The sequence below is a fragment of the Hylobates moloch genome, unplaced genomic scaffold (genome assembly GCF_009828535.3).
Source record: "Hylobates moloch isolate HMO894 unplaced genomic scaffold, HMol_V3 SCAFFOLD_8, whole genome shotgun sequence".
Taxonomy (NCBI): Eukaryota; Metazoa; Chordata; class Mammalia; order Primates; family Hylobatidae; genus Hylobates; species Hylobates moloch.
The window spans coordinates 74,490,445-74,515,026 of NW_026652283.1; the positions used below are offsets into that span (position 1 = coordinate 74,490,445).

The 24,582-nt window shown below is 43.2% G+C and overlaps 2 protein-coding genes across 2 annotated transcripts in view; one reads left to right on the top strand and one right to left on the bottom strand.

Annotated features, from left to right (window-relative positions):
• The window catches only part of CACNA2D3 (calcium voltage-gated channel auxiliary subunit alpha2delta 3), a 961,034-nt gene that overhangs the window by 139,976 nt on the left and 796,476 nt on the right, over positions 1-24,582 (bottom strand).
• On the top strand, positions 14,323-24,467 carry LRTM1 (leucine rich repeats and transmembrane domains 1). The gene is made up of 3 exons (XM_032161255.2): positions 14,323-14,477; positions 17,160-17,756; positions 23,505-24,467. Exons 1-3 carry the CDS (start codon positions 14,471-14,473, stop codon positions 23,936-23,938), a joined length of 1,038 nt encoding a protein of 345 aa, XP_032017146.1. The 5' UTR covers positions 14,323-14,470; the 3' UTR covers positions 23,939-24,467.

The following is a 24,582-nucleotide window of genomic DNA, read 5'->3' on the forward strand; positions in this document are numbered from 1 at the left end:
TTCTCGTGATAAAAAACTGTTTAACCCTTCCCATAAATCTGCAAGCTAGGTTCCTTTGCGCAGATGACGAAGTTGAAGATCAGAGAGGTTAAGTAACTCATCCAAGGTCACACAGCCAGTAAATGTTGGAGGCGGTATTTGAGCCTAGATGGTTTCACTTAAGATTCCATGTGTTTAGCAGGAACACTGTTCTAAAATGAAATGACTGGACTCACAAAGGGGATTCCTGAAGTGCAGGATGTGTAATGTGGGCTATGATCTAAGTCCTGCTTAAGACAAACTGTGTTTTCCAGAGCATTTTCAAGCTATGTATATATCAAAGAACTCATATAGAATAAACCTTACAGAGAAAAAAGCATAACACAGACTTGCTATTGCTTCATGATATACATACAGTAAGCTATAATTTAAAAATATGAAACATACATTGTAATCTATTACAGAAACCGACCTATCATGTTATAGTAAAAGTACAAAAACAAATAAAAATCCAACAACAAGAACTGCAAAAAACACTCATTTTATGTGTTAACATGAGCAAACAATCAAACATGAACATGAATTTGATTCCAATTTATATTCTTGGGGCACAGACAAAAGTAGCCAATCAAAAGATCTAAGTAAAACAACGTGTCAGTGTGAGGCTTTGGCCAGGCTTCCTAAGCTGCCATGTTTCTTGATCCGTTTGTTTCTTTCATTAACTTTATGTCAACCAGCATCTGCCTATGTTTATTCCACCAGCCGCATGAGCTCACTAATTACCTTTAATCATACTTATCTGAAATGCATCTTTATCTTCACACATGTCCTGAGTGCAGGACAACTGAATGCTGGAAGGCCGACATTGGGAAGATATTGGAATGGGAAGTCTGTATTTCCTCTAATCCTGACAGTGTAGGGAGGATTAACCCCCAAAATGCAAGTCTACCCCAGAGGTAGACTTAGATGGTCTACCTCTGCCACCATCTGAAGTTCCCCAGCAAGGACTTCTAAGAACTGGTTCCCTGAGAATTAGACAGCATCAGGGAAATCCTACCTTGTTCAAACAAAATCACGTGCAGTCTTCTCATGGAAAACAGGTTCAAGGTGATGAGAAAACTGCTAAATAGCACCCTCCAGACTTGGGTGCCGTGGCTCATGCCTATAGTCCCAGCACTCTGGGAGGCCAAGGCGGGTGGATCACTTGAGGTCAGGAGTTCGAGACCAGCCTGGCCAACATTGTGAAACCCCTGTCTCTACTAAAAAATAAATACAGAAATTAGCTGGGCGTGGTGGTGCGTGCCTGTAATCCCAGCTATTCGGGAGGCTGAGGCATGAGAATTGCCTGAACCTTGGAGATGGAAGTTGCAGTGAGCTAAGATAACACCACTGCACTCCAGCCTGGGCAACAGGTGACACTCTGTCTCAAACAAAAACAAAAAACAAAAAACAAAACAAAACAGACTGGTAAGCTCTTTGAAGACCAGGAATCGGTATGTTACGTCTTTTCTAGTCCACACAGAACCTGGCTAAGTCTTAGGCTCTGTGGACACGTGGATGCTGAAAAGAAACATTTTGGCCACTGTCTTTCTTAGCTTTAGGGAGGCTGGAGGCATACATTTCAAACCCACTACTCCACTAACTTTATCAGGCAACTCAAGGCCTGCTAAAGGGAGTTCAAACTCCACTGATATTCATATGCAGTAAACGGAATAATCCTAGACATTCCTTGAACCTGAATTCTTACCTTATCAAAAGGGCAAGAAAAAACAAGGAGATGAACACATTCTCCCCACTTTCTTACTAGAGAAAATGTATGGCAGCCTTGGTTCTCCACTGAATGGCTCAAGAGGGAACTGTGTTCTCACCTCCTGAGTCAGAGCTTCCAGATAATTAATTTACATCTTAATATCAAAAGAATGGGTTGTGCAAAAAATGACCTTAGGGCATAAAATGAACACAACTATAGGTTCCCTTAATATTGTACCAAACGTTGGTACTCTCAATCTATGTGTTTGCAACAAATACGCTGGAAACCTTGGGCAAGTTTTTACCTTCTCCGTCCCTGTTTTGTAATTTATATTAAAAGTAATAGTAACATCTTTGATGGGCACATTGGCTCATGCCTGTCATCCCAGCACTTTGGGAGGCTGCAGCAGGTGGACCACCCGAGGTCAGGAGTTAGAGACCAGCTTGACCAACATGATGAAACCCCGTCTCAAAATACAAAATAATTAGCTGGGCGTGGTGGCGTGTGCCTGTAATCCCAGCTACTCTGGAGGCTGAGGCAGGAGAATTGCTTGAACCCGGGAGGTGGAGGTTGCAGTAAGATGAGACCAGGCCACGGCACTCTAGCCTGGATGACAGAGTGAGACTTGGTCTCAAAAAACAAAAAGTAGAGGTGGAGCCAAGATGGCTGAATAGGAACAGCTCCAGTGTACAGCTCCCAGTGTGAGCGACGCAGAAGATGGGTGATTCCTGCATTTCCAACTGAGGTACCGGGCTCATCTCGCTGGGGAGTGTCAGACAGAGGGTGCAGGACAGTGGGTGCAGCATAACGAGTGTGAGCCGAAGCAGGACGAGGTATCGCCTCACCCAGGAAGCGCAAGGGGTCAGGGAATTCCCTTTCCTAGTCAAAGAAAGGGGTGACAGATGGCACCTGGAAAATTGGGTCACTCCCACCCTAATACTGCGCTTTTCCGACGGTCTTAGCAAACGGCACACCAGGAGATTATATCCCGCACCTGGCTCAGAGGGTCCTATGCCCACGGAGCCTTGCTCATCGCTAGCACAGCAGTCTGAGATCAAACTGCAAGGCGGAGGCAAGGCTGGGGGAGGGGTGCCCACCATTGCTGGGGCTTGGGTCGGTAAACAAAGCAGCCAGGAAGCTCGAACTGGGTGGAGCCCACCACAGCTCAAGGAGGCCTGCCTGCCTCTGTAGACTCCACCTCTGGGGGCAGGGCACAGCCAAACAAAAGGCAGCAGAAATCTCTGCAGACTTAAATGTCCCTGTCTGACAGCTTTGAAGAGTGTAGTGGTGCTCCCAGCACGCAGCTGGAGATCTGAGGACAGACTGCCTCCTCAAGTGGGTCCCTGACCCCTGAGTAGCCTAACTCGGAGGCACCCCCCAGTAGGGGCGGACTGACAATTCACACGGCCGGGTACTTCCCTGAGACAAAAAATCCAGAGGAACGATCAGGCAGCAACATTTCCTGTTGACTAATATCCGCTGTTCTGCAGCCTCTGCTGCTGATACCCAGGCAAACAGGGTCTGGAGTGGACCTCCACCAAACTCCAAGAGACCTGCAGCTGAGGGTCCTGACTATTAGAAGGAAAACTAACAAACAGAAAGGATATCCACACCAAAACCCCATCTGTACGTCACCATCATCAAAGACCAAAGGTAGATAAAACCACAAAGATGGGGAAAAAACAGAGCAGAAGAACTGGAAACTCTAAAAATCAGAGCGCCTCTCCTCCTCCAAAGGAACGCAGCTCCTCACCAGCAATGGAACAAAGCTGGACGGAGAATGACTTTGACAAGTTGAGAGAAGAAGGCTTCAGACGATCAAACTACGCTGAGCTAAAGGAGGAAGTTCGAACCCATGGAAAAGAAGTTAAAAACCTTGAAAAAAAAATTAGGTGAATGGCTAACTAGAATAACCAACGCAGAGAAGTCCTTAAAGGACCTCATGGAGCTGAAAACCAAGGCACGAGAACTACGTGACGAATGCACAAGCCTCAGTAGCCGATTTGATCAACTGGAAGAAAGTGTATCAGTGATGGAAGATGAAATGAATGAAATGCAGAGAGAAGAGAAGTTTAGAGAAAAAAGAATAAAAAGAAATGAACAAAGCCTCCAAGAAATATAGGACTATGTGAAAAGACCAAATATACGTCTGACTGGTGTACCTGAAAGTGACGGGGAGAATGGAACCAAGTTGGAAAACACTCTGCAGGATATTATCCAGGAGAACTTCCCCAATCCAGCAAGGCAGGCCAACATTCAAATTCAGGAAATACACAGAACGCTAGAAGAGCAACTCCAAGACACATAATTATCAGATTCACCAAAGTTGAAATGAAGGAAAAAATGTTAAGGGCAGCCACAGAGAAAGGTCGGGTTACCTACAAAGGGAAGCCCATCAGACTAACAGCTGATCTCTTGGCAGAAACTCTACAAGCCAGAAGAGAGTGGAAGCCAATATTCAACATTCTTAAAGAAAAGAATTTTCAACTCAGAATCTCATATCCAGCCAAACTAAGCTTCATAAGTGAAGGAGAAATAAAAGCAAGCAAATGCTACAGACAAGCAAATGCTGAGAGATTTTGTCACCACCAGGCCTGCCCTAAAAGAGCTCCTGAAGGAAGCACTAAACATGGAAAGGAACAACCAGTACCAGCCACTGCAAAAACATGCCAAATTGTAAAGACCATTGAGGCTAGGAAGAAACCGCATCAACTAACGAGCAAAATAACCAGCTAACATCAAAATGACGGGATCAAATTCACACATAACAATACTAACCTTAAATGTAAATGGGCTAAATGCCCCAATTAAAAGACAGAATGGCAAATTGGATAAAGAGTCAAGACCCATCAGTGTGCTGTATTCAGGAAACCGATCTCACATGCAGAGACACACACAGGCTCAAAATAAAGGGATGGAGGAAGATCTACCAAGCAAATGGAAAACAAAATACGGCAGGGGTTGCAATCCCAGTCTCTGATAAAACAGACTTTAAACCAACAAAGATCAAAAGAGACAAAGAAGGCCATTACATAATGGTAAAGGGATCAATTCAACAAGAAGAGCTAACTATCCTAAATATATATGCACCCAATACAGGAGCACCCAGATTCATAAAGCAAGTCCTGAGACCTACAAAGAGACTTAGACTCCCAAACAATAATAATGGGAGACTTTAACACCCCACTGTCAACATTAGACAGGTCAATGAGACAGAAAGTTAAAAAAGATATCCAGGAATTGAACTCAGCTCTGCACCAAGCGGACCTAATAGACATCTACAGAACTCTCCACCCCAAATCAACAGAATATACATTTTTTTCAGCACCACACCAAACCTATTCCAAAATTGACCACATAGTTGGAAGTAAAGCACTCCTCAGCAAATGTAAAAGAACAGAAATTGTAACAAACCGTCTCTCAGACCACAGTGCAATCAAACTAGAACTCAGGATTAAGAAACTCACTCAAAACCGCTCAACTACATGGAAACCGAACAACCTGCTCCTAAATGACTACTGGGTACATAACAAAATGAAGGCAGAAATAAAGATGTTCTTTGAAACCAAAGAGAACAAAGACACAACATACCAGAATCTCTGGGACACATTCAAAGCAGTGTGTAGAGGGAAATTTATAGCACCAAATGCCCACAAGAGAAAGCAGGAAAGATCTAAAATTGACACCCTAACATCACAATTAAAAGAACTAGAGAAACAACAGCAAACACATTCAAAAGCTAGCAGAAGGCAAGAAATAACTAAAATCAGAACAGAACTGAAGGAAATAGAGACACAAAAAACCCTCCAAAAAAATCAATGAATCCAGCAGCTGGTTTTTTGAAAAGATCAACAAAATTGATAGACCGCTAGCAAGACTAATAAAGAAGAAAAGAGAGAAGAATCAAATAGATGCAATAAAAAATGAAGAAGGGGATATCACCACCAATCCCACAGAAATACAATCTACCATCAGAGAATATTATAAATACCTCTACACAAATCAACTAGAAAATCTAGAAGAAATGGACAAATTCCTCGACACATACACCCTCCCAAGACTAAATCAGGAAGAAGTGGAATCTCTTAAATAGACCAAAAAGAGGCTCTGAAATTGAGGCAATAATTAATAGCTTACCAACCAAAAAAAGTCCAGGACCTGATAGATTCACAGCTGAATTCTACCAGAGGTACAAGGAGGAACTGGTACCATTCCTTTTGAAACTGTTCCAATCAATAGAAAAAGTGGGAATCCTCCCTAACTCATTTTATGAGGCCAGCATCATCCTGATACCAAAGCCTGGCAGAGACACAACAAAAAAAGAGAATTTTAGACCAATATCCCTGATGAACATCAATGCAAAGTCCTCAATAAAATACTGGCAAACCGAATCCAGCAGCACATCAAAAAGCTTATCCACCATGATCAAGTGGGCTTCATCCCTGGGATGCAAGGCTGGTTCAACATACACAAATCAATAAACGTAATCCAGCATATAAACAGAACCAAAGACAAAAACCACACAATTATCTCAATAGATGCAGAAAATGCCTTTGACAAAATTCAACAGGCCTTCATGCTAAAAACTCTCAATAAATTAGGTACTGATGGGACGTGTCTCAAAATAATAAGAGCTATCTATGACAAACCCACAGCCAATATCATACTGAATGGGCAAAAACTGGAAGCATTCCCTTTGAAAACTGGCACAAGACAGGGATGCCCTCTCTCACCACTCCTATTCAACGTAGTGTTAGAAGTTCTGGCCAGGGCAATCAGGCAGAAGGAAATAAAGGGCATTCAATTAGGAAAAGAGGAAGTCAAATTGTCCCTGTTGGCAGATGACATGATTGTATATCTAGAAAACCCCATCGTCTCAGCCCAAAATCTCCTTAAGCTGATAGGCGACTTCAGCAAAGTCTCAACCTACAAAATCAATGTGCTAAAATCACAAGCATTCTTATACACCAATAACAGACAGAGAGACAAATCATGAGTGAACTCCCATTCACAATTGCTTCAAAGAGAATAAAATACCTAGGAATCCAACTTACAAGGGATGTGAAGGACCTCTTCAAGGAGAACTACAAACCACTGCTCAATGAAATAAAAAAGGATACAAACAAATGGAAGAACATTCCATGCTCATGGGTAGGAAGAATCAATATCGTGAAAATGGCCATAGTGCCCAAAGTAATTTATAGATTCAATGCCATCCCCATCAAGCTACCAATGACTTTCTTCACAGAATTGGAAAAAACTACTTTAAAGTTCATATGGAACCAAAAAAGAACCTGCATCGCCAAGTCAATCCTAAGCCAAAAGAACAAAGCTGGAGGCATCATGCTACCTGACTTCAAACTATACTACCAGGCTACAGTAACCAAAACAGCATGGTACTGGTACCAAAACAGGGATATAGACCAATGGAACAGAACAGAGCCCTCAAAAATAATGCCATATATCTACAACTGTCTGATCTTTGACAAACCTGACAAAAACAAGAAATGGGGAAAGGATTCCCTATTTAATAAATGGTGCTGGGAAAGAAGCACCAATAAATGGTGCTGGGAAAAGCCATATGTAGAAAGCTGAAACTGGATCCCTTCCTTACACCTTATACAAAAATTAATTCAAGATGGATTAAAGACTTACATATTAGACCTAAAACCATAAAAACCCTAGAAGAAAACCTAGGCAATACCATTCAGGATATAGGTGTGGGCAAGGACTTCATGGCTAAAACACCAAAAGCAATGGCAATAAAAGCCAAAATTGACAAATGGGATCTAATTAAACTAAAGAGCTTCTGCATAGCAATAGAAACTACCATTAGAGTGAACAGGCAACCTACAGAATGGGAGAAAAGTTTTGCAATCTCCTCATCTTACAAACGGCTAATATCCAGAATCTACAATGAACTCAAACAAATTTACAAGAAAAAAACAAACAACCCCATCAACAAGTGGGTGAAAGATATGAACAGACGCTTCTCAAAAGAAGACATTTATGCAGCCAAAAGACACATGAAAAAATGCTCATCATCACTGGCCATCAGAGAAATGCAAATCAAAACCACAGTGAGATACCATCTCACACCAGTTAGAATGGCCATCATTAAAAAGTCAGGAAACAACTGGTGCTGGAGAGGATGTGGAGAAATAGGAACACTTTTACACTGTTGGTGGGACTGTAAACTAGTTCAACCATTGTGGAAGTCAGTGTGGCGATTCCTCAGGGATCTAGAACTAGAAATACCATCTGACCCAGCCATCCCATTACTGGGTATATACCCAAAGGATTATAAATCATGCTGCTATAAAGACACATGCACACATATGTTTATTGCGGCACTATTCACAATAGCAAAGACTTGGAACCAAGCCAAACATCCAACAATGATAGACTAGATTAAGAAAATGTGGCACATATACACCATGGAATACTATGCAGCCATAAAAAATGATGAGTTCATGTCCTTTGTAGGGACACGGATGAAGGTGGAAACCATCATTCTCAGCAAACTATCGCAAGGACAAAAAACAAACACCGCATGTTCTCACTCATAGGTGGGAATTGAACAATGAGAACACATGGACACAGGAAGCGGAACATCACACACTGGGGCCTGTTGTTGGGTGGCGGAGGGGAGGGATAGCATTAGGAAATACACCTAATGTTAAATGACGAGTTAATGGGTGCAGCACACGAACACGGCACATGTATACATATGTAACAAACCTGCACATTGTGCACATGTACCCTAAAACTTAAAGTACGATAAAAAAAAAGTAATAGTAATATCTTAATTAATTCATTCAACATTTACTTAATAAACCTATTATGTGGGTTTTGAAGAAAGTATGGGAAACAAATAGGTCATTTGAAACTTAATGTCTAGTGAGTTGTTGTCACTTTAAAGTGAGATAACACAATAAAATGTGGAGGCAGAAACTGCTATCATCTCCAACAGCTATGCCTCCTCTTCTTCCAAGACATACTGCTAGACAACATTTCCCAGCATCTCTTGCTGTTAGACATGGTCATGTGATTAATTCTGGCTAATAGAATGCAAGCAGAAGTGATAAGTACCTTTTCCAACTGATGGAGAGGGCTCTGAGAGCCAAGAAGAGGTCACAGCCACAAGATGGAAGAAGCCTGGGTCCCTGAATGACAGCATGGAGCCCAGGCCCCTGTCAACTTGCACTAGACTGTGATAAGAGAAATAAATGAGGTATTCTGTTAAACCACTGAGATTTGGGTGTTGTTTGTTAAAATAGCATAATTTTAATACAAATTATTAGCAATATGTCCCCCATTGTAAGCACTAAATACATGATAGGTGGGATTATCATTTTAAAATATATTCCTAGTTTTCTATGTTTTTTATTTTTATATGTCTTATAGGATAGTAAATCCAAAGGCAGAGGTCCAGAAAGAAGGGAGGAAGGACAGAAGAAAGAAAGAAGGAAGGAAGGAAGGAAGGAAGGAAGGAAGGAAGGAAGGAAGGAGGGAGGGAGGGAGGGAGGGAGGGACGGAGGGAGGGAGGGAAGGAAGGAAGGAAGGAAGGAAGGAAGGAAGGAAGGAAAGCAGGGAGGGAGGGAGGGAAGACAATATTAAAACTTTAAAATAGCTCTGTATAAACTGTATACCTGGGTGCCATTTGGTCATTCACAATTCCTAGGAAACTATTTTCACTATTATCCACATGCCTCCAATGTCAAACTTTCTTCCTAACCAAACGAAATTTCTGCATGGATTTGTGGTGCCAAGGGCCTACTCCCCACTATTCCTGGCTGCAGCTGTCACTAGGCCTGGCTGCCTTCCCTGGCATTAGATCAGCGTACCACATGGTTTGGATGGGGAGCCTGTTGACAGGGATAGAGGAGCACTTGGCCATGACTTTACCAAGGCAGACCTTACAATTGGGAGAAATGCTCATATTTGTTATAAGGGCTCATCACACGTAGAGACCCCTTGGCAGAGAAAGACAGGTGTTACAGCTGGGGCTCATCCTCTTGGTGAGAGCAGATGCAAACTCCAGGCATGCTATATTTACACAGATAACTCAGCTAGTCACTAGAAGATAAGACATCTCAAATATTCCAGTAAAGGAAATGTGCCTTTACTTGCTTCTTAATTTTTGTTGTAGCGAGTTGAACATACAGAAGTATAAGCAGCAAACGTTCATTTTCCCGTCTTTTTCTTTAGTCTCCCCTCCAAGTAATCAGCATTATCAGTTTGGTGACTGACCTTTCCCACTTATTCCATTTTCAGACAAACCAATGCATATTTATAGGGTTAATTCCTCCATCTCTAACACTTTTTTGAATATAAATGGGATTATACAATACGCTTCCTATTCAAATTCCTTTATTTTACCTCCCATTTTATTATGAATATTCTCCCAGATGGGTGTATTTAGTTCTAATTGTTCTTTTTATTTATTATTTTTTGAGACAGGGTCTCACTCTGTTGCCCAGGCTGCAGTGTAGTGGCGTGATCTCAGCTCACTGCAGCCCACTCTTGGGCTCAGGTGATCCTCCTACCTCAGCCTCCCAAGTAGCTCAGACTACAGGTGCTCACCACCACGCCTGGCTAATTTTTTGTATTTTTGGTAGAGATGGGGTTTCACCATGTTGCCCGCGTTGGCTTTGAACTCCTGGACTCAAGTGATCCACCCACCTTAGCCTCCCAAAGTGCTAGGATTGCAAGCGTGAACCACTGAACCTGGCCTTTGTTCTTTAAATACCTGTATAATACTGCCTGGGAGAAAGAGCTATTACATGCTGGATTTCAAGACATTGTCAATTTTATTTCAGGGTTAATAATCATTGATTTTTCATTTCAGAGAAATTAAATTTAATTGCATTTCAGGGAAATTAAATAGACTAACATATTAGAAAACATTCTGGCTTAAAAAGGGCAAAAGAATATGTCTCAGAAGCTTGGAAATTCTGGAAATCTCAGTGTGATTATAAACACAATTTTACTCTAAGGGTGCATCTGCAGCTAGCTCCCATGTGGGAAACTGGGGTCCTGGTAGGTCTTGGGGCCAGGAGCCCCTCATAGTGCAGTTCTCCCCTTTAAGGAGTGGCTCTGGACTGAGCTGACATTCAGCATCTCTCCTTGGTTCCTCTTTTTGCAAGCATGGCTGTCTTGCCACCTCTTGGATCTGCTCAGCACGGAAGGGAGGGAGGGAGCGACAGAGGGAGAGAGAGAAGGCACTGCCCAGCATTAGCATGCATATCACACACCCTCCCTTTGTTCTCTTGGCTGAGGTCAGATGGAATAAATCAATCAGCCTCCACATCCAAGAGTCCAGGGTGGGGGCAGTCCAGGCCATGTGTGCATTGTCCATCTTTTAACCCCCAATTGGGGTCAGCATGAGTAAAACAGAACCAAAAAAACCCCTTGGGCAGTAAGCAGATGTTGCCAAGAACCCATTAGCTCTGGGGCTTCTCTATGAGTTTCCTGGGCATTCGTGTTTTAGGTGGGAGCAGCCAGCTCAGACTCTCTGAAGTCTATAAATCCATGCTGCTAGTAAGAGATACCACTTTGTTTTTTGTTTTGTTTTGAGAAGGAGTCTCACTCTGTCACCCAGGCTGGAGTGCAGTGACACGATCTTGGCTCACTGCAACCTCTACCTCCTGGATTCAAGCGATTCTCCTGCCTCAGCCTCCTGAGTAGCTAAGATTACAGGAGGCCGCCATCACGCCCAGTTAATTTTTGTATTTTAGTAGAGTTGGGGTTTCACCTTGTTGCCCAGGCTGGTCTCAAACTCCTGTCCTCAATTGATCCCCCTGCTCAGCCTCCCAAAGTATTGGGATTACAGGCATGAGCCACCATGCCTGGCCAAGATGCCACTTTGGATCTGTTGCTCTACCAGATATGTGCTAGGCACTTAAGTATCACTTGATCCTCCCTGCCTCCGGTGAGGTAGGTATTATCTACATTGTACAGATAGGATGCTGATGCTCAGAGAGCCTGGGATTTTCCCAGGACCATACAACTTTAGGGAATAAGCAGCATGAAAGTGTGCTTCTTCATTTAGCTTTTAACCAGAAGTTTCCTTGACTGCCTTTGGTTCTCTGCCAAGGTCTTGACCTCCAACATCCAATTGTGCTGTCAATAGATTGATCATTTTCAGGCCCCCAAGTCTAAGATATCTGGATCCCAGTTGGACCTTATAGACACGGCTAAATATCTCCACTATAACCTAAAGAGGTATTTAAATTCTCTGTCTGTCTAAGCCCCCTTAAAGTTGGTAAGTACAGTGCCTTTCAATCCCATTTAGCTTTTTGACCAGAATGACAAGGTTCTGGACATAAGAAGGCCTTAACGATCATCTTACCCAACCCCCTCATTTGATAGATGAGGCAACAGGAGAGTGGGTATGTTTGCCTGGGTGGTGGGAGTTGAGGGTGGGTGACAGGTAGGGTGGTGGACTAGTGAGAGCAGTGGCCAGAGGATGGGATAACCAGAGTTTGCAGATCACAGCCTGTGGGCCGATCTATGCCTCTACCTGTTTTTGTAAATAAAGTTTTATTGTAATGCAGGCATACCCATTGATTTATGTATTGTCTTTGGCTGTTTCCAAACTATAACAGCAGAGTCCAATAATTGCAATGGAGACTGATAGCTCTTAAGGTCTAAAATGTTTACTATCTGGCCTTCACAAAAAAATGTTTCTGACCCCAGGGAAAGAGAGAGGCACACAGGTAGATATGAGTTATTAGTAACTTTCTAGTTCTTAGAGGGAGTGTTAAGTTCACAAGTGTTTGTTGTGTTATGATGAATTAATGATTGAATGCTAATGGGGGCCACTGATGGTTATGTATGTATTTCCATTAATGATGGAAATTATTATCATTAAATTCTGTGCACCTGAAACAGATACATAGGAAGGAGGGATTGGAAAGAAGGAGGAAAGAAATCATTGAGTTCTTAAGATTTAAGTGGCTCTTCATCACCTGACTTGCTTTGTCACCTACACCTGACTTTTGCCCATTGTATCCGTGATGCTCAAAAAAATGTTGGAGAGAAGGACAAAAGATGGCAGGTTGGGTAAAGTGGGCTTTCTGGAAGAGGCAGGATGAATATACTAGGTTATGTGGGGTGAGAAGGGGCTTGGCCAAAGGATGAAAGAGTCCACAAAGTACAGGTTGTTGAAAATAATCAAAATTTGATGTTTTCAACTTCCATTCACAATGGGCCTCTTCCCTCTGTACCTGCAGAGTGGCATGAGGGGCCAGGCTCCATGGCCCTCTGTCAGGACATCCCTCCTGCTGGCCGGTCCAGGTTGTCCTCAGAAGCTGGCAGCATACAAGTACTGGAAGCCTTTATCACGGGAAATTTTGAACACTTATGAAGACACTCTGGGCCATGACGTGTACTGCCATATTTAATCCTGGGCACAGCCTGGTAAAGTAAGGGCTATTGTTGTCCCCATGTCAGAGATGGGGCTCTGGGTGGGTAAGTCACTTGCCTGGAGACACAGAGCTGGTGATGGTGGAGCCAAATATCGACTCTGGACCCACCTGATTCCAGAGCCCAAACCCAATGGCTCAATTATATTTCCTGGAGCCAAGGATTGCACTTCATGCTGCCTCCACAAAAGCGTACACACAGTTAACACATAGCAGAACATTTTGTTTTATCCTAGAAGGGCAGCTTCAGGCACTGAAATCCCACCTCAGCAAATGGCAGGGGATTTGCACATTTAAAGAAACGGTTCCAGTCCCTGGTGGGAAAGTTCCCTGAAGTTTCAATTAGAGAACAGTCACAGTTGACTGATGCCTGATGCTCACAGGGGGCGGCTTTATTGTTTTATATGTGAAAAATGAGGGAAGGGCCAGGACCTCAGCATCAGGGAAACGAAGAAAGATTAAGAAGTATTTCTAAAGTCACCCTAACCAAAAGGTCAATTCAACTGGGGGGCTGGGGAGTGGGCGGGGTGTGGGGGCGGCAAACAAGCAAGCAAGCAGCTGAGTATTTGTGGCACCAGAAGGAAGGTTGTGATGTCCACTAAAGGAAACCATGGCTATGAATTTCAGGGCATCAAGACCCTGTCAACACAGCTAATCCCCACAGATGTTAGCTGAATAAGCCTTCGATGACCAAAGAAGTGCACTGTGCAAACCGTGTCAGCCTCCAGCAGTCCAATTTGTCCTCATATTACGCACTCTGCGGGCTCTGCTGCTCGACCCCCAGGTCGAGGGTCCCGTCCAGCATCCCCCAACCCAATGAGGGGTGACCCGGCATGGTTAATAAGTCAACAGAATTCAGAAGCCACAGCTGGATTAAGAAGGCAGTTTTATTTTGGTGCCCTGTACTTCAAGCAGATTAAATAATCAAAAAGGCCGAGCCATTGGGGTCATGTTTGAATGCTACAGCTGTTCACCAAGGTTTGACAAACATTCTTTATGTGGCTCATCATCTGAATGGGAAAGGCAGGGATGATCCTGGGGAGGCCAACATTTTAAGAAAGAAGAGGGGCACGATCCCAAGATCCTCTTATGGAAACTGATCCCAGCCAGATGGAGACAAGGGGAAGGGCTGCTTAAATAAGTGGTCTTTTGAAAGCAACAGCTGTTTTCTGCATTGAGGAAAAGCACGGGCAGGGTTCAGAAAGACTGAATGTAAAGCTGGGCTCTGAGTCTGCCATGCCCTTGGTGTGTTGCTCTGCACATTAATTAAAGGGTCTACGAGGTCAGCAAGGACGCCTAAGAAGACTCAGTCATGAAAGGTGAGCCCTGATCAATTCCTTTTGGAAAAGTTCTTGTCTGGGAGAAAGACGGGATCCCCTCACAAAGGTATCTGCGGGAAATCTATTTTCAAGTCGTCTGTCTTAAAAGACTGGACAGACATGAAAAATGTCTCTGCATGGGAGGATTTATGTTTGTGCATGTTGGGTGCAGAGGAAGAGGGTGGGGAGAAATGTATGCAGTCATGACATGAATATGTAGTTGGCATGTCACGGGCCATTTCATAGAAAACATGGTGCTTGGAGTTGGAGTTCATATATTATTCCTTTGGGGGGAAGAGTGGAACCAAAGAAAGAATGAACAAATTGGCTACAATCTCAGAGAGGCAAGCCTTTCAATAATAGATTAGTGGATTCTGCAGCAAACATGTTCTCTGGTTTAAGACTTAATTTCCTGCAACTAATTAATGCTTGAGCCCCACAGCTAAAAGTGAGGGGTGTCCGTTCATTACTAAGGGGAAGATGTTTTGGCTTTGAAAGGAGTCATTTAGATTATTTGCAAAATTATAGAAAGGAAAACAGTGGTTTTGCTCTTTGATACTCTGGAAAGGGGAAGGGGACTGTGATGTTCTGCATCCCTTGAACTAAATTAAACTGAGAAGACTCTCTTTCAGAAGGCTCTCTAAACATCTTCCCTATTGCCCTAGAGCACTGTTAGCCTCAGTAGAGAATTTAAGGAAGAAAGGGGAAAAGGCTCAAGTGCATGACAGCCACGCTGTGTATTTCCCTAGTTAAGGCCCAAAACAAGCAAGCAAACAAGCAAGCAAACAAACAAACAAAGCCCCTTTCAAGAGCTTCCACTATGAGGAGATAACTATTTTGAGTTTTGAGGATTATTGTGTGGTCTTATGAATTCCTCTACCGCTTTATAATAAAATGCCCTTGACAGATGTTTGCCATATTTTGAAATTCAAGTCTCAAAAAAAAAAAGAAGGGAGTGTTATAGCTACTTTGGTGAATGACAGAGCAGTATCTAAGAAAATGTGAACTTAACCTCCTCTCTGAGCCCTGTGAGAAGATTTCTCTGGATTCCAGAGACCCTCTCCCAGTTCCTGCACAGCCAAGGCAGTCTGAACAAGGATGCTGTTTTACAGCATCATTTAGAATGAAGAAAAAACCTGCAACAGTTCAACTACCCCTCATAAGAGTGCGGGTAAATATTAATACTAAATGTGGCATGCTCTCACCATGGAATATGCTACAACAGTTAAAAGGAATGAATTAGCTTTCCGCGTATCCATGTGGATAGATCAGTTTTGAGTGAACGGAGCAAATTGCAGAATGAGACATGTTGATGATTACATTTATTTGGATTTTTAAAAAGTGTTATGTAAAACTGTGTGTGTGTGTGTGTGTGTGTGTGTGTGTGTGTGTGTATTTGACAGGCAGTGGAGCACAGTAGATAAGAACTCAGACTCTGGAGGGAGGAAAAGTGGAGCACGGTAGATAAGAACTCCGACAGACACTGGAGGGAGGAAGACAGCCTTGGTCCTTATCACAGCTCTACTATAATACTCTGTGTGAACTTGGGCAAGCGATTCAGCTTTTCTGTGCCTAGCTTCCTCGTCTTTCAAATGGGGATAATATTGGAACCATATTTACAAGGTTATGAGGATTAATTAATATACATATTTATAAACACTTAGAATGGTAGGTGGCTCAAAATGCATGCTATATGGTTATTTGCAATTTTTGTCATTACTAATGATTGTTTTTAAAATGTCTGGAGAGATACATCAGTAATGGTGTGAGGAAAAGGGCTTATGCTGGAAAATAGAAATTGGGCATGAATCAAAGTTAAGTTCAACTGCATAAGTAATGCATTACTCTTTTGAGTTAAAAGAAAAAAGAATCAAGGAAGTATGATAACCCATGAAGGACTTGCAGAACTATTATAGAAAATGGGTATTTATTATACTATTCTTAATGCTTTTCTATATTTTTATAATCTTGAATAAAAAAGCAGCAGACACTATCCTTGTTCATGGAATTACAATGGCAAAAAGGGATCTCAATATGTAGCAGTACTTTAGATCTGCCCTATCCAATACAGTAACCATTAGCCACATGTGGCTACTGTTGTTTAAAATAGTTAAAATGAAATACAAATAAAAATTCAGTTCCTTGGTTGCAGTAGTTGCATCTCAAGAGCTCGGTAGCCACACATGGCTATTGGCTCCCATACTGGACAGCAAATGTAGGACACTTCTATCATCGCAGAAAGTTGTATTAGACAGCACTGTTCTGCAGCATACTTTACAGAAATGTGAGTATCTGAAACCCTCTATCACTCTTTTACACATCTGGCCCCAAATAATTCTGCTGTGGCCTACAAAGGGCATATACCCCCCAAATATTTTTTTTCACCCTTCTATTTGATATCACTAAGTCTTCCATCTTCTGAATCAGGAGACACTGAGAAAGTATCTTTCTCAAGGCTTCCGACAATAGTTGGCACAAAGATTGTAGAAGGTAATGACGCTGGGGATGTACTCTGTTCAGCCCAGCTCTACTAAAGATGGTGAGTGACAGAAGCTTTCTTCCAGGTTGTAGAAGGTTTCACCTGGCTGGAAAGCACATTACCTGTAAATTCAAAGGGGGAAAAGTGCTGATACCACACCTCACAAACTGGTTCCTATCCCAATGTCTTTCTGTTTGTTGTAGGTGAACTGCTCCTGTTTTCCAGTGTGATTGTCCTGCTCCAGGTGGTATACGGCTGCCCAGATAAGTGTCGCTGTCAGTCATCTACAAATTTTGTAGACTGCAGCCAGCAGGGTCTGGCCAAAATCCCTTCCCATTTACCTCCTCAGACTCAAACGCTGCATTTACAAGATAATCAGATACACCATCTTCCTGCTTTTGCATTTAGGTCAGTGCCATGGCTCATGACCCTAAACTTGTCCAACAATTCTCTTTCAAATCTGGCCCCTGGAGCTTTCCATGGGCTTCAGCACTTGCAGGTTTTAAATCTAACCCAGAATTCACTCCTTTCCCTGGAAAGCAGACTTTTCCATTCCCTCCCTCAGCTGAGGGAGCTTGATTTGTCATCAAACAACATAAGCCACCTTCCCACATCCCTGGGAGAGACTTGGGAGAACCTAACTATACTTGTGGTTCAACAAAACCAGCTTCAGCAGCTTGATCGAGCGCTCCTGGAATCCATGCCCAGTGTGAGGCTTTTACTTCTCAAGGACAACCTCTGGAAATGCAATTGCCACTTGCTCGGTCTTAAACTCTGGCTGGAGAAATTTGTCTATAAAGGTCAGTCATGTCTATTTGGAACCCCCCATCTGTGTGTTACCAGCCTAGGATGAATCTCATCTGTTCTCTGCATTAGAAAGAATGTGGAGGAGTGTGTAAGGGGTGGATTTGGGCTTTTACACATCGGTGCCATTTCACGGTATGGCAAAAGAGTCAAGTGAGTCATTAGAAGGTGTTTAAATTCAGGATCTAAATTAATCTACAAATATGTTGCATGGAGATAACTTTCACTTGTTTAATTAATACAACATGAAGTTACTTATCTGGGAGTATGCTGTTAAGAAGGACGACATTCAATCACCACCTGAATAACTGCTCAACCCCAAATAACACCAACCTCTTATTATCAAGTGTGATCCAATTGTGGGTATGGTTATCTCTCTCTGGGATATTTTTCTCTCTTTGTCTGCTTCTACCCATTTGACAACTGTAATTCTTCTCTAAAATTGTCCTTTCTGCTTTAGCAAACACCACTGTCACTGAAATTGGGTGCAACAGGGCCTCTCTCTAAAGTAACTCACAATTTCTTTAACATGATGACAACAGCAAAGCAAGAGATCTCAGACTATTAAAGATGAGGGGCTCTGGAAACCACCCAGGGTTAGCAAACTACAGCCCCAGGGCCACAGCCCATCTCCCGTTTCTGTAAATAAAGTTTTATTGGAACACAGCCATGCCCATTCATTATATAATGAGTGAGTGGTTGCTTTGCACTATAAAAGCAGAGTAGTTGTGACAGGGGCTGTATTGTCTATCTGGCCCTTTACAGAAAAGTTTGCCAACCCCTGTTGTCAATGGGCAACAGAGTCCCAGAGAGGTTCAGTGACTTTTCCAAGATCACAGCGCAGAAGCCCAGGTGAGAACAGAATGCATGGCTTTCGGGTCTTGACCTGACATTCTTTCCTCCACTTCACAGTGCTTCTCTCTTCCTAGCTCTCAGCATGATTCGTGCATTCCTATATTTGAGTGCCTTTTGTATGCCAGGCACTGAGAAGATGGCAGTACCTAACCATCATAGAGATTCCATTCTGGTAGTAGAAACAGATGTTAAATAAGATGATAAATAAAGATACATGTTTAGAATAGCAGTTAGTGCTAAGAAACAATGAGGCAGGGGAAGGGGAGAGTGATAGAATGGGGGTCTCATTTTTGATAGGATGGATGGGAAGATGTCTCCAAGGAGGTGACATGGCTGAGCAGAGCCCAAAGACTGAGGAGGAATGAGCCATGAGATAATTGGGGGAAGGAACAGTGAGCACAAAGGGCTTCATGAGGGAGAAAACTTGGCTTGGCTGCAGGACAAAAAGAGGGACAAGACAGTGGCTAGTGCAGAGGAAGGGAGTGAGTGGACACAGACAAGACAACACGAATACTTGGGGGTCAGATCATGCAGCATTGTGCAGACAAGGCCAAGATGCTTGGACTTTAAGTGAGATGGAAAGCTCTTGAAGAGTTTTAGTCAAGGGAACAATAGGATCTGATTACAAGGTAAAAGGTCACTCTGTAGACTCTTGGGAGAACTGACCAAAGGCTGCAGAAGAAGAACCAGGAAGATGAGGGAGAAGGTGATTTCAGTCAGCCAGCGAAGATGATGGTGGCCCAAACCAGGGTGGTGAGACATGATCAATGCTGGGAGATACTTGGAATACTGAACTGACAGATATTGCTAATGGGTTGGAGTGGGTGACTAAGAGAAGACCATAATTATGGGAAAGTCTATTTTGATGTGTCCTGCAGTGGTAACCAGGTAAATGGTGATGCCTTCAGCTGACAAGGGGCAAAGAGGGGACTGGAGGGAGTGAGTGAGTGTGTTGCGGAGGTGGTCAATTAGGACGTCGGCTTGGGGGCATGTCAAGTTTGAGATGTCCTGTACATATCCATGGGGAGTGGCTGAGTTGGAGGTTGTATATTTAAGCCTGAAGCTCAGGAAGATGTTGGAGCTACAGACATGAATTAGGGAGTCAACAGTGTCTGCATGGTTGTAGCGGTTCTCAGCAGGAATGAGGTTAGGGTGAATACAACATGGGTTCAAAACGTACGATATTGAATAAATCCTTCTCAACAATGTAATAGCAAATTACATAATCAACAACCAGTCGGCATTCAAGCCAACCAGCAACAGGAGCCACATACTATGGCAACATCTTTCTTATAAGAGGTTGCAAATAAAATTGTTTACATCTACAGATAAAGTGGCTTGAACTATTGTATTCTGGATTAAATCGTAAGCACAGGCCAGCCAACACAGAAAGATAGTTTTCATTAAAGAACATTTCTTGATTTAAAAAAAAAAAAAAAAAAAGTTCCCAGGACTAGGGCACTGGAAGCAACCTGGGATGGGATGAATTCTGCCCTACTGTGCCACAAAGTTGCTGGTGGTCTTTGGGAAAATCAGTACACTTCACTAGCACTCAGTGTCACCACAGGGAAACTGACAGGTTTAATCCAGGGAGTTCCTATGGCCCATTTCGGTCCTCAGATTCTGTGACGCAGTTCAACACTCCGTCACAACAGAGCTGCATGAGTACAGATCATAGCTTTTCTTCGGAGGAAGGCAGAAATTGATTTGGGGTAATAAGACCTGGATGTCCCAACATAACTAGGAAAAATCCAAATACGTGCCAAACACGGGAGACAGTCTGATTATAGACATATTGAATACAGGCAAAATAAGGGAACAGATATTAGTCAAGATCTTCTTTTAAAAAAAGATACAAAAAAAAATAAAATAAAATAAAATAAAATAAAATAAAAAAAGATACAAAAACAAATGCAAACACTACAGGTATTAGGGCAGGCTAACTGACATAACAGACTAGCCCAGACTTTAGTTATATATGCAATAAAATCTGTTGCTCATTCATGTCAGAGTTAAAGGGAAATGGGGGCAGGGTCTGCATTCCATGCAGTCATTTAGGGACATAAGCCCCCTCCAGCTTGTGATGCCACCAACTTTATCACGTGGCTTCTAAGGTCATCCCCAAGTGGGAACAAAATGCATGGCAGATTACACTGGGGTTTATGGCCTGCAGGTGGCATTAATTGGTTCCATTGTCCAGAATTCAATCACATGGCCCCAGATAGACCACAAAAAGTGGGAAAATTTAGTCTTCCTGCTGGCCTAAGAGCAAAAAGATGTGCTTTGGTGAATACATAATAATATCTCCTCCACAGAAATATGCACACAGATTGTATGATTACTATTTATCTCTATTTACTAGTAAACAAGTCATCTTCACTTCATTAAACATTTACTCTGAGCTAGGCATTATGCTAAATACTTGACATATTTTATCCAACTGAGTCCTCAGAGCAATCTTGGGAAGTGAATTTTAATTATCCTCGTCTCCCACTTTCCAGATGAGCAAGCAGAGGCACAATGTGGTCAAGGGAGTTTTTCATGGCTGCACAGCTAAGTAATGTTCAGACTCAAGATTTGAATCTAGTTTCTCCCAAGACAGAGGTGAAGAGCTACTAGTGATCAGATAGAGAACAATGTGCGCTTGGCAAGCTGGAGCTTCTTGCATTGTCAGTTACGTTAATCTAGAAGGATGTGGGACCCTCAAGCTGTAATCAGCAGATTTGACGAGGGGGTCATGGCCCATGAAATGGTGGAGAGTGGGAGTTGCATCCTGGCTGAGGATCACCTGCACAGGAGACCACAGAGCATTTGGCAGCCATAGCCCCTGCCTTCCAGCTATGTCCAGGCTCCAGTCTCTGGGGTCCAGAGACTGTGGCTCCCACCTTACTATTGAACAGCAGAAAGTCTGGAACTGGAGAAACACCGTTCTTAAGTCTGGGATGATTGGGTAAACCACCCTAGTCAAGGTGGAAGTCAGCTGATGAACCTGTCCATCCCCCTGGCAGGTGGTCTTGCTTCCCCTGATAGAAGTCTCCATGCTCTCTGGCTGGATTAAATATCACGACTACTTCTCAAAGCCCCATCACTTCATTTCTGTCTCTGACCCTTCTGCCTTGCAACCAACTTCCTGGCAGAGGCTCCTATGGTCAGGTGCAGAGGAATGAAATGGTCTGTGAGGCAAGAATCCTCAATCTCAATGGCACTTTGGACTCATCTGGAGCAGCTGCTCTGAACCTCTGGCCTCATGAAAATAAGTGGCTCAAAAAAGGAAGACATTCCCCTTTTATCTTTCTGCTTTAGGGTGAGGACTGTTTCCTCAAAGGATTGCTAGAGAAGCCAGGAGGAACCCAAGAGACTCTGGTGGTGGGTGATTCAGTTTTAAGCAGTGGCAACAAAAAGGACGTGGGTTGAATTTTGCCACTGCCACTCACCCTGGTGTGTTGGGGCCACCTGATAATCCTTGCACTGCAAGATAGGCCGTATCTACTTACAGGGCCACTTACGACTTATCTTGTAGGCTTAGAGAGAGTAAATGTGAAAGCATTCCTAGAACTCTTAAGTGCCATGCAACGGAGGGTGCTAATAATGTTGAAGTGACGCCCTCTGCGTATGTCTTTCTGGTGTAATTTCATAATTCACTTATAGTGTGTACTAAGAATCTCCTCCAATCTAACTTTGCTAACAGCAGTGCTAGTCTTTTCAGCTGGCCTAGGGGAGGTGCTTATGGCAGCCTGAGAGGGCCAAGGTGCAAGTCATGGGGCAGTTCTGTCCAGTCAAAAGGCTTCCTAGCAGACAGTGCCGAGGGCCATCCTGCCCACTCCTCTGACCTCCCAACGCTCCTGACAGGAGGATGTGGCGAGGCAGCGAGTGTAGTGGAAAAAACTTGGACTGAGCATGGAGAACTGGGTTTGGACGTTGTTTCATCCACTCATGACCTCTGTGAGTCTGGACAAGAGTCACCTAGAAGAGTGGAGTATTAGGACTTATCTAACAGTGCTTTGTAAACCATCAAGTTGGATACAAACAGCATGTTTTCATGGCAGAAAATTTAGTCAGCGAAGTGCATTTTCCCAAAGTCAAAGGGTAAATCAGTGGTCACACTAGACTAGACTTCAGTCTGCTAGCTCAGGGTTCTTTCTAGGAAAGAATGACCGACCACCCAAATTCCCCCTGACCAACAGCAGTCTACACACCTGAGGATATCAATCACCTTACAGGTAATGGAAACTGGGTTTAATAACCCAGTTTAATAATTGGAAAGTTCAGTACTCAAAGCCGTAAATGTTCTGAGGCCTGAGGAGACACATTCATGATACCTAATTCCAGGAACTAAACTTCCAGTATTGCCAAATCCACAGATCACTCCAAGACCACTCCACCTCTCCATTTGGCATCACTGAACAGTGTTGAGACACATAGGATCTTTATAATAAACACATAACATCACAACAATGCACATTTGTTTTATTTTTTCCTTAGATTTTCAATGGGAATCTGGTACAAAAGTTTTCTTGTCTGTGGGGCTCACTAGGGCCGTGCGCGGCAGGAATGCAGGGGGCAGCTGTGCCTTCACCGTCGGCCCCCAGCACGCCTTCTTGTCAGCTTTTGCATTGTTTTCTCTGAGCATTTATAGAACATGAAGGTTACTGGGCTTCTAATGAATTCTTGGTCACAAGTAATTGCCAGTTTAGTGTGTGGCATTTTTAGTATTTAGCCAATTTAGGAATCCTAAAATCATAAAATATGGTTGTTAAATTCTTTGACTCCAGGATTTAAAAAAAAAGGTACTTCATAAATTCCATCTGCCTAAGTTTTTGCAGGCAGAGGATTCTGGAACTCTGTTGTATCAAGGCTTTGTTATTGTCCTTTGCTTTTGTTTTTTAAAGGGGGAATAACAGACGGCGTCATCTGTGAATCACCAGACACCTGGAAGGGAAAGGACCTCCTTAGGATCCCCCATGAGCTGTACCAGCCCTGCCCTCTTCCTGCTCCTGATCCAGTGTCCTCGCAGGCTCAGTGGCCCGGCTCTGCCCACGGTGTTGTCCTGAGGCCTCCTGAGAACCACAACGCGGGGGAGCGAGACCTCTTGGAGTGCGAGCTCAAACCCAAGCCAAGGCCGGCCAATCTGCGTCATGCCATTGCCACTGTCATCATCACTGGCGTTGTGTGTGGGATTGTGTGCCTCATGATGTTGGCAGCTGCCATTTATGGCTGCACCTATGCGGCAATCACAGCCCAGTACCATGGGGGACCCTTGGCTCAAACCAATGATCCTGGGAAGGTGGAAGAAAAAGAGCGATTTGACAGCTCACCAGCCTGAGAGCTTTTGTCTCAAACAGGATTGGTCATTGCAGGCCAGAAGACAGTGTCTGAGGAGCGCTGATGTGTTTAATGTTAGTCTCATTTTGCTTTTGCCAAAAGACAAAAAAAAAAAAAAAAAGATGTGTCTGTAAAAAATATTTCTGGGGAGGAATTTATGTTGCGATTTTAAAAATACCATAGGCAAAATAGAGATGATACTTGTGCTCTGGGCCTGGGAAGTTATTACGATGATTCTATGTGGGGTTGAGACACACACAGAGAAAGGGAAGATGCCATCTCTTCCAGGTACTCTTCTGCGGATTAAGTTCCTTTTACAAAGCAACAGAAATTCAAACACACATGCCAATCAGCATTCCTGGGAGCTTTATGGTCCACTGGAAAACTGCCCAATTTTGAGTGCTTGGGAAGAGGCTGGTGATCTTACCCAAGGGGCACTGAATGCCTCTATAATTCAAGTTCATGCTAGATCAGTGATACTTTTAGATGTTGTATATGTTATATATTTAATGGAAGCGTCCATTGGTTGGGAATTTCATAGCTTGCCGCAAGAGTCAAACTCTATTTCATTTTCTAAATCAGAAAACCATTTGGGGCTTTCTAGGCCTCAGAGGAAGAGGAAGATTCCATGTCTGGATAATAGGA

What these genes read in the sequence shown, in the direction of transcription:
- LRTM1 (XM_032161255.2), top strand. An exon ending in GGAGAAATTTGTCTATAAAG is followed by an intron (nt 17,757 to 23,504) that starts GTCAGTCATGTC and finishes TGTTTTTTAAAG; the next exon opens with GGGGAATAACAGACGGCGTC.